General features: G+C 45.4%; 8 protein-coding genes across 8 annotated transcripts; 5 read left to right on the top strand and 3 right to left on the bottom strand.

Annotated features, from left to right (window-relative positions):
• Window positions 1-306: 306 nt before the first annotated feature.
• On the bottom strand, window positions 307-801 carry BP5553_08109 (Uncharacterized protein; the record flags this gene model as incomplete). The annotated part of the gene is made up of 1 exon (XM_032016732.1): window positions 307-801. The coding sequence occupies one exon, from the start codon at window positions 799-801 to the stop codon at window positions 307-309; it is 495 nt and encodes a 164-aa protein (XP_031867023.1).
• A 1,313-nt stretch (window positions 802-2,114) lies between these two features.
• BP5553_08110 (uncharacterized protein) lies at window positions 2,115-2,803 on the top strand (the record flags this gene model as incomplete). Its single annotated transcript, XM_032016733.1, has 5 exons — window positions 2,115-2,126; window positions 2,191-2,249; window positions 2,312-2,365; window positions 2,491-2,584; window positions 2,636-2,803. The coding sequence occupies 5 exons, from the start codon at window positions 2,115-2,117 to the stop codon at window positions 2,801-2,803; spliced, it is 387 nt and encodes a 128-aa protein (XP_031867024.1).
• Window positions 2,804-3,985: 1,182 nt separating this feature from the next.
• On the top strand, window positions 3,986-4,776 carry BP5553_08111 (uncharacterized protein; the record flags this gene model as incomplete). Its single annotated transcript, XM_032016734.1, has 2 exons — window positions 3,986-4,522; window positions 4,603-4,776. 2 exons carry the CDS (start codon window positions 3,986-3,988, stop codon window positions 4,774-4,776), a joined length of 711 nt encoding a protein of 236 aa, XP_031867025.1.
• A 1,237-nt stretch (window positions 4,777-6,013) lies between these two features.
• On the bottom strand, window positions 6,014-6,429 carry BP5553_08112 (uncharacterized protein; the record flags this gene model as incomplete). The annotated part of the gene is made up of 2 exons (XM_032016735.1): window positions 6,014-6,303; window positions 6,357-6,429. The coding sequence occupies 2 exons, from the start codon at window positions 6,427-6,429 to the stop codon at window positions 6,014-6,016; spliced, it is 363 nt and encodes a 120-aa protein (XP_031867026.1).
• Window positions 6,430-7,343: 914 nt separating this feature from the next.
• Window positions 7,344-8,384, top strand: BP5553_08113 (uncharacterized protein; the record flags this gene model as incomplete). Its single annotated transcript, XM_032016736.1, has 1 exon — window positions 7,344-8,384. One exon carries the CDS (start codon window positions 7,344-7,346, stop codon window positions 8,382-8,384), a length of 1,041 nt encoding a protein of 346 aa, XP_031867027.1.
• A 767-nt stretch (window positions 8,385-9,151) lies between these two features.
• On the top strand, window positions 9,152-9,828 carry BP5553_08114 (uncharacterized protein; the record flags this gene model as incomplete). Its single annotated transcript, XM_032016737.1, has 2 exons — window positions 9,152-9,484; window positions 9,580-9,828. The coding sequence occupies 2 exons, from the start codon at window positions 9,152-9,154 to the stop codon at window positions 9,826-9,828; spliced, it is 582 nt and encodes a 193-aa protein (XP_031867028.1).
• A 945-nt stretch (window positions 9,829-10,773) lies between these two features.
• BP5553_08115 (uncharacterized protein) lies at window positions 10,774-11,715 on the top strand (the record flags this gene model as incomplete). The annotated part of the gene is made up of 1 exon (XM_032016738.1): window positions 10,774-11,715. One exon carries the CDS (start codon window positions 10,774-10,776, stop codon window positions 11,713-11,715), a length of 942 nt encoding a protein of 313 aa, XP_031867029.1.
• A 624-nt stretch (window positions 11,716-12,339) lies between these two features.
• On the bottom strand, window positions 12,340-13,194 carry BP5553_08116 (Acyl-CoA N-acyltransferases (Nat); the record flags this gene model as incomplete). Its single annotated transcript, XM_032016739.1, has 2 exons — window positions 12,340-12,731; window positions 12,852-13,194. 2 exons carry the CDS (start codon window positions 13,192-13,194, stop codon window positions 12,340-12,342), a joined length of 735 nt encoding a protein of 244 aa, XP_031867030.1.
• Between the last annotated feature and the right edge of the window lie 75 nt (window positions 13,195-13,269).

Here is a 13,269-nt window from a genome sequence, read left to right on the forward strand (position 1 = left end):
TCTGTGTGTACCCTTCATCCGATGTTGTTCCGAACTCCAAAGCGCATACCATACGCCTGATGCTAGTTGCAAGCCAATATATCCGTGTAAACGACAGAGACCCCCCAATCCAACCTCAGCCGTAATCAAATGCTGTACCGCTCCATATCCATCATCTAGCATAGTCTAGTTGAGTTGAGTTGAGCCAAGTATGCGTATCCCCGTCCAGACCAGCCGTATATGCATATCCACGCCATCCCAAAAATCCAGTCCGGGTCCATCCATCCCATTTATATCATAATGTCATTCGCTTTTGTACTCCAAAAGCTACAGGCTCAGCCTATCTAAGCTCAACCGATCCGCACTTCTCTGCCTCCTCACAACCCCCAACTTAAAATACCGTTCTTCCCCCGTCGCCGTCCTTCCCCCGATATACCACTTCTCCTTCCCAAGGACATCTCTAAACCCCTCACTACTGCTATCACTTCCTCTCCTTGCTGCCATGCCTGGTACATATCTGCCTTGGGCCGGTGGCGAATGTGCCATTTCCGTGGAGTTTGCGGATGGAGATGTACCCGGAGAGCGGGATAAGGGGGATGCGCTGTGGGTACGGGGCGAGTGTAGGGTCGAGAGGGCAGCGGTTGTGTTGCCGCCTTTGGAGGACGTGGCTATTGCTCGGGGTTGTGAAGGAGAGGTGGGGTTATGCGGTTGAGTTGTTGATGAAGAGGGTGAGGGATTTGAGCCAGCTTTGCCTTGCTGGATGGCGGAGTGGGCTCGGAAAGCGGCGAGGAAGTTCTGGAAGAAAGGTCGTTGGGTTGGCATTTTGGTGGAGGCTTTTAGGTAGGTTGGTGGGAGAGGAGGATGGAAGGTTGATGTGAGTCGGACGGTTATGTAGTGGTGTTATCCTTGGAAGCTGCCGGAGCCTCGGAACAGTTTTTTGCCCCAGGTCCTAATTTATATCGTTTCCAGGCGCTCAAGCGTGGTAGATCGAGTATAGTCCGAGGCTCTGCGGGTCAAGCTCCCTCCTATGCTGATTGTATTCCCTGACGTCGATGCTCAGGATATGGAGGTCGCACGAGACGATACCCCCCCTCGCCTGGTCGATACCGACGATATATGTAGATATACGACGGAAAAGAGCCTAGCAAGGAGCTGAATTCGGGGTAGCCGCGGGTTGGAAGTGGGAGCGCGAGGAGGAGGTTGATCTATATCGGTCTAAGTTGGATGCGGAATGCGATGACATGAGCCCAGGTTGCCATGTCCAAAAGGTTCAAGATGCGACGATGATGATGCGGGACTGGACATATCTCGGGATCGGGATCGGGATGAAACGGAGGCGAGTCAGAGACCGCGAAATGGTAATGACCAACGCCAACATGCGCCAAGAGAGATCGGAAACAAGGAAGTACCTAGCGCGCGTAGAGTGACAATATAGGTGCAATAGAGAAGTTGCTCAAAAGACTTTGTCCTGTTGGACAGAGGTGTCTGTATACAAGACTAGAGACTTATTTCGCTATGCCTTATGACTAAAAGCAAAGATCTCTATTGAAGAACTCTTTATTCGCTCGGTACGAGTACTTACCGTAGGCAGGTAGGTACCTTAGGTACCTTAGATAACCAATAGCGAGAGCGCTTTTGTTAATTAGGCGTGCGACGTGATTATTCAATTGTCTTTAAAATGGGGTTAGAAATATATTGCAACTAGACATGTGTAAATCAATAGGGTCCTACGTAGGTAGGCATCTTCGAAATTAAATGTTACTTCTTTTTGAAGTATCGCACTCCTTAAGGTCAGCAGGCAAGGTAGAATAGGTAGAATGGAGTCATGTAATAGCATAGGAAACCTTGTCGCTGCTCAACTCTAAAGGTGGTCTAGATAAAAATAACCATCTGCATGATTCATCCATTTCTCGTAAAGCTTTCAACAAAGAGTCCTTCTCCAAGTTTAACTTAACTTCCAAATTTGGTTTGCCATCTGACGCAGAGAAAGGGACGTATCACGTGCCACGCACTCGGTTCGGGCCAAGCTGAACCCGGTTAGCTCCGAAGAATCTCGAATCCATCACGACAACACACTCATTGCTCTCCTACCCCAATTGAACCGCGACTAGACCTGGTGCCGCCAACCCATAGCTATGAGTTCTTCAGTGAGTGACATCTTCAGCTTCTGGTCTATTCTCAAGCTACGACTAACGAGTATTGTGCGTTCAGGCCCCATCCGCAGGAGGCAGCAAGCCTTATCCGACATACAAATCCCCCTACGCCCCGAAGTACGTCGCCATACATAGGAGTCCACGAGGGATATAGTGGAATTGGTGCTAATGATGGGTAGTTATAAGGTGGCTACGAATATTCGCGGATTGACATTCCAGACGGTGTCGAAATTGTATGTTGAATCTGGACCCCACGCGCTCGCAATCGATCTAGCGAAGCAGATAGAGATTGGTTTTAATATAATGAACGATGGCATGATGGAATGAAGGAATGATGCTGACTTATATGGGGAATTAGTGGTGTTAGACTGGGTGCCTATGGTGGCATGGCCGGTGTCTTCGCGGTATTCTTCTTCTCGGATATCCCAAGATTCAACCGCGATGTCATGGTGGTATGCTGCATTCCTGGGATATCAGAGAGGCAGTGGCTGATTTTTAAACAGAAATTTCCAGTTGTTGGCCGGCTTTTCGTGAAAGAGCCCCTTCCAGCGTCGGACAACGTACGTCTTACCCTTTCTATTTCCTCGAATTTCTTCATGTTGTTGGCCCGAAGTCATGTCCACGGCGAGGACGTCCGTATTCTGCGGAACAGATTTGACTTGGAGGCTTGAAATTTTGAGACTTTCAGTCAAGTCGGGCCCTACCAGCGTATTCTATGCCAAAACTGCTACATCAAGCAGCCACGCTCTCGCAATTGAATATAGAAACTGTGCATTGCCTTCACTAGGCTCCCTCCGTTTTTAATCTTCCAGCAATTACTTCATCCGTTATATGACCCCAAGCTAACCCTCCTTGCAGCCATTCTAAGGAGCTCTGGGTGGATGGCGAAGCATTTCATCGGTATAGAGATGGGTAGAAGTGGTGGGTCCATGAGCCAATAGAAGTCAATTGTACTGTACAAAAAGATAGCAGGAGATATACCGATTTACCTTAGACCGTATGGCAGTTATTATGAATTAGCTTTGGTACCTTAACGTGACAACTTCGTGATCTTGTGTCGGCTTTCGGGAACCACGGCTCGCTTCTAGAAACTTCCAGCCCACGTAACCTTACCAACCAGCAACGAGGCTGACAAAGTCAAACAAAGCATTCAGGAAACAACAAGTATCCGTCGTTTGAGTCACGGCATGTTTGCCTACACAGAAAACGGCGCTGTCTCCCTTCCCATGACTGCTGCATTATCTGCCTGATATTGGACAGCACTATTAATACAGTTTTGGTGCAAATAGCGGAGCACCCATCGCGGTTTGTGGCTGAGACCGTAAGGCTGAGGGAACAAACGCTGGTAACCCCGCAACAATACTGACTGTGCAACTCGAAACATAGTCCAACTGGCCGATAATACACCAGTACCATACACGAATCCAGCGTCAGCTTGAGCGCCCCATCATAATAATTACGTCGCGACTTCACTTCCACTCTACGCTCGGGAGCAAAACAAATCCCCGACTAATCATACCAAACGACCACAATCCTTAAAGCTCCGTGACAAAAGAGTGTCCTTCCAGTTACTCACACCGAGCACTATAATGGCACAGGGGGATATTCCAGGGCTGCCCGACCCAAATAAATCCCTGGAATACAAGGAGAAAGGCAATAGATGTTTTCAAAGCGGAGATTACCAGACCGCAGAACAATATTACACCAAAGCGTACGTCCCGATATGTAATGTCCCATCCCATTTCTGCACGGTACACGCATTCCCTAGAACCAAGATAATATCACTAATGCGCGTTGATGGTGATAGAATAAACCATGAGCCGACGAATCCCCTCCTTTATACAAACCGAGCCATGGCGCTTCTCAAACTCTCCCGCTGGTCTGCCGTTATCGAAGACTCCAACCACGCCATCTCCCTACTCGCGGAAAATATGAAGGCGTACTATTACCTTGCACAAGCACAAATCGCGTTACATGATTCTGAATTTGCGTTGGATAGCGCGAAAAAGGCACATGAGTTGTGCGTTAAAGAAGTCTTGATTGGTGGTAAAGGAGCTGGTAGTCTAAATGTTATTACAGAGTTGGTCCTGAAGTGTAAGAAAGAGAACTGGGAACGCAAAGAGAAGGAGAGGCTCATGGCCAGGGGAGGGCTTCTCGCTGATCTAGTGGGGTTATTGGAGAGGGAGAGGGATCAGAAGCAGGAGGTCGTGCATGGGGATACGTCTCAGGAGTTAATTCGAGAAATAAGTAATGAATATGCGGAGAAGATTGAGGAGCTGCGACATACTTTCGAGGCGGCCAACGGTGCGCATGATGAGGGAAGGAGGAGAAAGGTTCCGGACTGGGTTGTAGATGACATTACGTTCTCCGTTATGGTGGATCCTGTGGTGGTATGCTCTTCGCTTTCGTTTCCCCCCTCCCCTCCCTTTATATTTCAGGAGTGGATAAGTACTAACATACACTGTGACAGACCAAAACAGGACAATCCTACGACCGATCCTCGATCATGGAACATCTCAGACGCAGCCCCACTGATCCCTTGACCCGCGAGCCTCTCCGAGCTGAAGACCTGAGACCTAACTTAGCTCTGAGAGCAGCTTGTGATGAGTTCTTACAGGAGAATGGCTGGGCTGTGGATTGGTAATGGACGGAGATGCTAGAATGGAATAATGCGGAGATTTGAGAGCGGGGTAGTTCAAAGAGACAACCTTGGGATATCACGGATGTGACCAAGCAATTATCTACATGTTGCAGCATACCAGGGTTTTGCATTGCGAGGCGTATGGCGAGGCATGATTTGTTTCCTATCTTTCTTCCTGCATAAGCGCCATTTAAGTAGATATAAATCTCAAGAGCGATGCTAGGAGTTTGGTTTTCTTTAGTTTCGACGATGGCTATCCTTGGAGATCCGTGTGGCTCTTGATCGTTCTCATGTTTCATAGGCAGACTGGATTATCAATATCTAATTTTGAACGGCTTCTTTAATCTTCCCAAGCTTGCTCCCCTAAATATATGCCTCCTCCGAATTTTAATCCGTTGTGCGATAACTAGGTTATTATTTAACTCCTTCTTTTGGTCTCTGGCGAATAGCCCATATATAGGGAAGTAATACTTGCACCTTGTAGTCCAAACAAGCATTGAAGCATGTCTACAGCGGGCTTGGCGGAAGGTCCCTTAGCACAACAGCCTTTTCCAGACATTTGAATGGCGCTTTTATATGACAACTCCAGAATTTTACAGCAAAAGAGTACAAGAACATGCCGTTGAATTTATATATTCGTAATATTCGTATTGCATATGTAAGAGCTATACGATGGAGCACTAGTAGAGCGATAGGTCATCTGTCAAATCACATGATATCGCTACCAGCTTGGCCATCTCGTATTACTCCACACTCTCCAGACTACACTTCCTTCTTCTCTTCATACATTCAAGTACCTATGTACGCCAAATAACATCACAATACACGCCCGTTTTATCTCCCGCGGCCCCACTTAAGCCGATACGCTCTGGCTACTACGCACTTCCGATCAGCTTTAATCTTTGGCACTATTGCTTGTTTTCTCTTTTTTCTTTTCGATGTTAAGACAAGCAGAATGCACAGAATAAAGCGAAGAAAGTCGCGCATTGGTTTACGCAAGCAAAGTACCCTAGTGGCTTGTCATGTTGTAAACCGATAATATATTTCTATTTATCAGACTACTATTTAATCCTCCACGCGATACCGGAACAGTTTTCTTACTCGAAGCTAGAAGAGCGTGTCCATTGTGGATATGAACCCCACTAAATCTGGCGCACTGCCCGGTCTATTCCATATCCTCCAAGTCCCTTACCATAGCACAGGCTGGATGTGCCTCTGCAGCTCTTTTACTGGTGACATATCAGAGCGTTTCTGGAGATGGTGCGACGTTGCGCTTGCATTCTGGATGTGCCTCGGCAGCTCTTTTGCTGTTGACATAGCAGAGCGTTCCTGGAGATGGTTCGGCGTTGCGCTTGCATTCTGGATTTGCTTCCGCAGACCGCTTGCTGTTGACATAGCAGAGCGTTCCTGGAGATGGTTCGGCGATGCGCTTGCATTCTGGATGTGCTTCCGCAGACCGCTTGCTGTTGACATAGCAAAGCGTTGATCGATCAACCAAAGCATCGACGTGAGCCTCACGGACTTCATGGCCTAAATTTTCTATATTAGCATGATGTAAGTCATGGAGGTCTGGTCCTGCATACCGCTGGCAATTGGGGAGGCGTTGACAAATGGCAGTGCCAGAACTGCGATCTTGATGATATTTTGAAAGTGCATCCTTATTTCTTGAACTGTGCGTTGACTTTTGGAAAGAGGAAGATGTATTATGGATGTTGAAGATGGTTTGAGAATACTGCTGATATTTCCTCTATGTCGAAGATATATTTATACATTCTCTCTATCGTTTTTGTGACCGATAATGGTGCCCGTCTCATCCCCTCTTGCTGACTCGGTGAACGGGCATGGTCACATGCAGTGGAGAGTTACGCTGCTTTAATGAAGCCATATGCAAGAACTCTGCCATGATAAGCATCATTCTTGTTGTCTGACCTAATATTCCATGCTGGTGCATCATGAAAGTCACATCGGGCCAATATCAAACTGTGATGTTAAATCGCGGTCTGTTTCGTGAGACTTCATGTGCGGGGCCTAAGTATGGGCCAACTGCGAGCCCTCCAATTGCAAAATAAGCCGGGGTCATTTGAGGCTTGCGTGCGGCACTACCTAGCGATAGGCACGTTACAGAGTTCCAGAAGAGGCAGGACACAACGTCAAAGCATTGACAACACTATTCACTTAACTATCAGTGATGATATTTCATTTATAGGCCGCAGAAACACGAAAACAATACTTTCATCCCTGTAGATCTCGGCGATTTCCATAAGCCACGGTTTATCTTTTCCTATTTGAGGCCATCTAGCTATGTCCTCTTCAAACAGATGGGGCGGGTAATATCCAGGGGTTTGGACGGAAGGCCAAACCCATGGTCCGTAATTTTTGACCACAATCCTTCTATATTTTACGACGTAATTAGGCGGGTAAAATCTCCTACAGTCGAATATCTTATTTTCCCACAGAGTCCCTACATCTTCCCAAGATTATGATGTTTTTAATTATATCTAAGTTTTATGCCGACTTCTACATTTTCATCACATCATTGTCTTCCAAAGAGTTAACTTGCCCATCTCACCATGGCAGCTAGACCACTACAGATACTCACTTCTTGGGGATATCGTCGAGTTTCATCTCAGTCCGATGACATCGAGGATGAAGGGCACTTGCTGAAGCATTCCTTAGAGGGCTCCGATTCTCCAAGTTCTTTGGGGCAAGAATTCGATGCCAATCCGCGTCTGGCAAAATTGCCGACATGTGTTATATTGCTTAACTTGATGTTCTTCATTTTGTCGCTTTGGCTATTTGTTATGTCTATGCTGTCAAAAGAGTTGTACGTGGATCAGGAAGGGGGTTTGGAGAGGAATTATTTTCTGAAGAAGACTTCAGAACCATGTGAGATTCTTATATTTTATTATTTCTACTTCTTAAAGTTAATTATCAACTCAGCTCCTCTACTTGACCTCATCGACATACCTCTGAGGACCATAAGAATGAATGGCACCTTCCTCGAAGCCAAGCCAGTCTCAATATTTCGGCAGCCACCATCTCCAGAAGTCGATGCAGCATGGGCTAGAATCGAGACCCAACGTCCAGTTCCAATTTCTCGAGCAGATGTCATCTCACAAGGCCAAGATCCATCCCGAGCTGCCAAATTCCCAGAATCTTTTGGCTTTGGGTCTGATTCTTATATTGGCCGTATCGACGTTTTTCACCAAATACATTGCTTGAACAGGCTCCGGATGCACCTGCACGGTAACTACGAGTACTACTACGCAGACACAGATACGAATAACAAATATCACGATCTTCATGTCAGTCACTGCGTGTATATGCTCCTCCAGAATCTGATGTGCACTGCAAATGTGGATGTATATACTCACACTTGGATGGATGCACAAGAGAATGCATTTCCGGATTTTAGCATGAATCACAAGTGTCGTGACTTTGATGCTGTGCTGAAATGGCATGACGAGAATTCGGTGCCGCTGGAAAAGTTTGGCGGCTTGAGGAAACCAGCGGGATTCAAGGAACATATCATGACGCATGAGTTCAAGGAGGTCTTTCAATGGTACGATGATCATCCAAATGATGGGGATCTTGGTACAGATATCATGTAAAGTAACGAAATGGACTTTAACAGTTTTGAAGCTCCATCATATCTAGATTAAAGGGCTCATCAAAATATTTCTATACTCTCCCACATTTAATGTTTTGCTGCGATAAGTCACCTGTTTCCAAAGGTACAATAATTTACTTGCTTGTAATGTCATACTCTGCGTTGGAATACCTTTAAAGTATGCCTGTAAATAATAATCCGTATACTTGAATTTTATTAGCACCTGACGTACTAGTTGTTTTAGTCAATGCTGTCGGGAAAATCCTTCGTACGCCGCATGACCTTCATGCAAACCTGCTCGTTAGCGCTACGTAATCCATCAAACTACCTCGGCAAGGATTCCTCTTACTCCCAATAGAATATACATCGTCTAGATATGGATAGAATTATGATCTGTAAATATATGTGCATGTAGTTACGCAACTATATTCCTGGTTTAACAAGCCCTAGAGGCGAGACGTATATCCATTTGCGGTTTCTCGATTGTCGTCACTTCAACTTTCAACTCCTCCATACATCTCCTGCTAATCACAACTTTGGAACTTTTCTTCTCTCGCAGTCCCGTTCCAAAAACCAATCTACATACCATTAAGAGACGGAATGGCTCGAGAGATATTTATTCAAGGGTTTCTACTCACCATTTTATTATTTATTTTGGCATCTAGTACCTTGATTTTCGGCATCAACTATGGACGTCTAACCAGTCTTCGTCAATTCAAGCAACACCCAGAACACAATACCCATCAATCAACCACAATCACTTCACCTATGTGGGACGTTTCCCATGTCCCCAACCCGCCACCTGCTTTCAGTCCAAAAGTCTTTAATCCAATTTCCGATCTTGACTCATTCAAATCTGCAGAGGCGGCCGCGAAGGATACAAGTTGGGAGAGTCTTCTCACACCTGGAGGAGGCTTTATACAGGTAGAAAAAGAAAATGGAGAAGAGATTGGCTTCGGGGTATCGATGTTCCATCAACTTCATTGTTTGATTATGATCCGAAGCATGCTGTTGGGTCAACCTATGTCCCATGCACACGAAGCTTCCGACTGGTCGGAGGATAATATGCATTGGCTACATTGTTTGGACTATTTGGCTCAGGTATTTAAACCCACTCTACTCAACATTCTCTTCAGTTTTCTACGTGTTTAATAAAAGATATCAATCAACATGCTTACTCTAAATATCTGTATCAGGCTATTCTATGTGCGGCAGATGATACTTTAGAGAAACCTGGTTTTACCAAGAATTTCAAAGGCAAATTGGTGGAAGGGATAGATGGTATGAATCACACACATCAATGTCGAAATTCATCTGAACTATGGCATACTGTCTATGATTCGGAGACAAAGCCCAGGAAATCGCGATTGCTAGGCCAGACTACAGTTTATCCTATTCCAGGGAGGGATAGTGAAGGCAAAAATTGGGTTACGAGCGAAAGCTGACCTGTGGTTGAGGTTTTAAGGACTGTTTACTTGTACTACTGAGCACACCTAGTGGGTTAGAAATTTCCCTCTTGATGGCTTTACTATAGGTATTCAAAATATTTTTGCAATTCGGCAGGGGATTTTCTAGGATAGCTAAAAAATAACATTCTAAGACATATTCCTAGAGAAGCTAAACTAGTAAGATAAGCATCATAAGCTGTTTGAGTTTTCGCGTCATCATCCACACCGCCACTTGGCAACTGACATTAATTACGAATAAATACATAATTACGATGTTTTATTATAGGGGCCATGGCCATTCCAAGATACGATATCTAGGTTGATGTTGTACCTTTTGCATTGTCAGCTTGTGAGCCACCACATAATTTATCAAGTACGTCAATATTAGATATTAAGGGAAAGAACCCTGTTACGCTGCCGAGTGAGCCCCTAAGGCACATTTTGTGCAGGGTAATGATTACATGTTTCATGGAGTCGTAGTAGAATGGTTCCAGCTTCCTTTTTGAGGTTGTCGAGGGTTGAGTGAAAAAGACACCGAGCGCTTACAACAATCAGCTATCGCTCTATACGTAAAACTATGCGGATCAACAGAACACGATAACAACAATACGCCGCATTTGCACACACGAGGCGCAGAAGGCTGCAACTTAACTAGCTGATCACAGTTTCATTCATTCGCCGCTATAACGTTTGAAATTCTCAGCGAGTATGTCATTTGACTCATTTTATATCCGTCAAACAAGGGGATAGTTTCCGAGTGGTCATGATTCTAGGCTGCTTAGCGTAGCTCAACGTGAGGACCACTTATGGGTGTTGGCCCTTGCCTAAATTTTTTCACGTTATCCAAGGTCTCTTCTTAACTTTGTTGTACTTGAATTCATCAGCTTTTTCAAATTACTCTTCAGAAAAGAAATATTTTCCAAAACTTGAAAACGTTTAACGATGCCGTCAAAGGGCTATCATAAACTATACCAAACCTCACGATCCTCTGATATTGCAGAACAAGGCACCAGACAAGTAAAGTTCCAAGACGATCCTAGCAATGAGCCAGAGAAGCAAATCCCCAACGGTGGCCATGACGAAGAGGCTTTATTGGAGAGTGAGGAAACCGTATATCAACCAACCGACCTGTTGCAACGATTTAAACCTCCTCAATGGATTCAACAAAAAAGCCTCCTTGTCTTCGCGAGCATTATCATTGGGGTTGCAATAATATGTATCGCTACGGCCTCTGTAATTGATTGGAACTCGTCGACTTCAAACCGTGACCACAGTCATCATCCCAATCAAGATACTTCCTCGATTTTTGGATCGACTTCAGGTTTTGCTTCGTCTCCATCGGGTCTCGCTCTGGACTGCGGAACTTCCAATGACGAAGCTCTAGAAAGAGGTTGTGTCTTCGATCTCATGGTCTACGGATGGACACCCCCGGCATGCTCTGAGCCTGATCTTGCTTCCGACGCGGTCTCTCAATCTTCCCGGCTAGCTCAGTATGCTGCTGCTGGCGAATTTCCTTGGTATGGAGAAGAAAATTATACGAACCCGCTCCCACAAGATCCCAACATCCTCTCAGAGCAAGCCGTTATCTGGGCGACCAACGGATGGCACCAAGCCCACTGTCTATATTTCTGGCAACTTCTGGCACGAGCAGTGGAAAATAGCGTGAAGAATGGGATTAAAAATACATATGTGCTGTCGGAGACTCTGGTGTGGTCTCATACATACCATTGCAATAGGGTTCTTGCAGCGAAAGTTGTTTCAACGATTGACGAGCCAGTTATCAAGACTCTGAGGATTTATGGGCAATGTGTAAGGATTGATACTATACCGGATCCGTATTTGGAGCATGGCGATTTCGTCCCTGTTCTAGACGCCGCAGATTAGTTTATCGTTACTTGAGATTTGATTTACGAACTGGAGAAGAGGTGTGTCGGAATTCAATAGCACCTTGATTAGAATAAACAATTATCCCGTGTGATCCATCATCCCAAAATGTAAAGAATGGTGGCCTTCGCAATGTAAATTTGAGAACGTATATGGTGAAACACGTACCCTCAGGCAGCAGGCTTCAGCTAGGTGAGCTGCTGATGGCGAAGGAATATGATAAATGAATATATTTTATACATTTTGGGTATATAAGGTAATGCTGTGAGTACAATCCGAGCATGGGTTGGGGTGAGGTGAGCCAAGAAAATACAGTTTGAGAATGGCAATGAGATTCACAGGGTAGGAAATATGTGTTTGATGAAGGGAGTATGGAGACGACAACCTAGGGACCATAAATGAATTCGAAACTCGTAACTAGATTCAGACAAATGAGAGGGCAAAGACAAGAGGGACGATGAGGGCGAGGGTGCCACGAGATTTGGATTTGCTGAGTAAGGTGAGAGAGGGAAGGCATCGGCCACGCTACCTCCGAAATATATCGCCATAACGCGAATTATTAACAACCAGTTTAATCCGGCAAACAGACCCAAAGAAAATAAAATCAGAACAGTACCAACTCACTCACACAGCGTTTTGATCCTTCGGGTCCCAAACCATCGTCCACATACCCTCTCCCCCGGTCTCAAAGAATTGATCAAATTCCTGCTTCATCGCCCGCTTAAACCCAAGTTTCTCATAGAGGGGTACTCCCGCAGAACTTGAGTTGACGACTATCGGCACTTTCTCAGCAGCGGATTGCGTTATACCCCATTTTACGGCCAGGGAACCCAGTCCCCGCCGCTGGCAAGTAGGCAAGATGTACAAGCCATGTAGATGCCAGCATTCTGTGAAACTGGCCTCTTCACACGTAGTAGATATGATAGGTTGGATCTTTGCCACATTTGAATGGTTAATCGTTGGGTCCCAAATGGAGAAATAATGTATAGATGCTGATTGTAGTGCGAGATTGAATTCTATAGAGAGATAAGTATAGTTATAAGTAACATCTTAAAACAGAAGTTTAGCAATGTGGTAGTCAACAAAAAGCGCTTAAAATCGATTAAATGTATCCCTAACCAGAGACTTATACGTACTGTTCCAGCAACTCTCTCCTGACATTTGCCAATTTCGTGCCACAGGGCCAACTCCATCACGTCCCCATATCGCCCAGCCAATAACCTCGCCATTGACATCACGACTCTCCAGAGATTTTACGCCCAATACTTCATCGCCTAAATCTCCCTCGATGACCCAGCACACAACGCCGGGCATTAATAGCAGCATTTGCAAATATCTCAATAATGAGCTTCGATATAAATCCCAATTGGACTCAATTTTTTGACTCCGGAACCGTTCTAATGGGTCTGTGAGATTACACAGAGCTTCGATTGTTGCCATTGACGAAATATCAGATGGGTTGTACGGGCGGAGATGCATTTTTGTGAGTAAACAGTTGGCTGGTTGTTAGAACTTACGAGTTGAGAGAAAGTAAGCAAGGAAGAAAGGAAGGAA

The sequence above is a fragment of the Venustampulla echinocandica genome (assembly GCF_003357145.1).
Source record: "Venustampulla echinocandica strain BP 5553 chromosome Unknown scaffold_7, whole genome shotgun sequence".
NCBI classification, from domain to species: Eukaryota; Fungi; Ascomycota; class Leotiomycetes; order Helotiales; family Pleuroascaceae; genus Venustampulla; species Venustampulla echinocandica.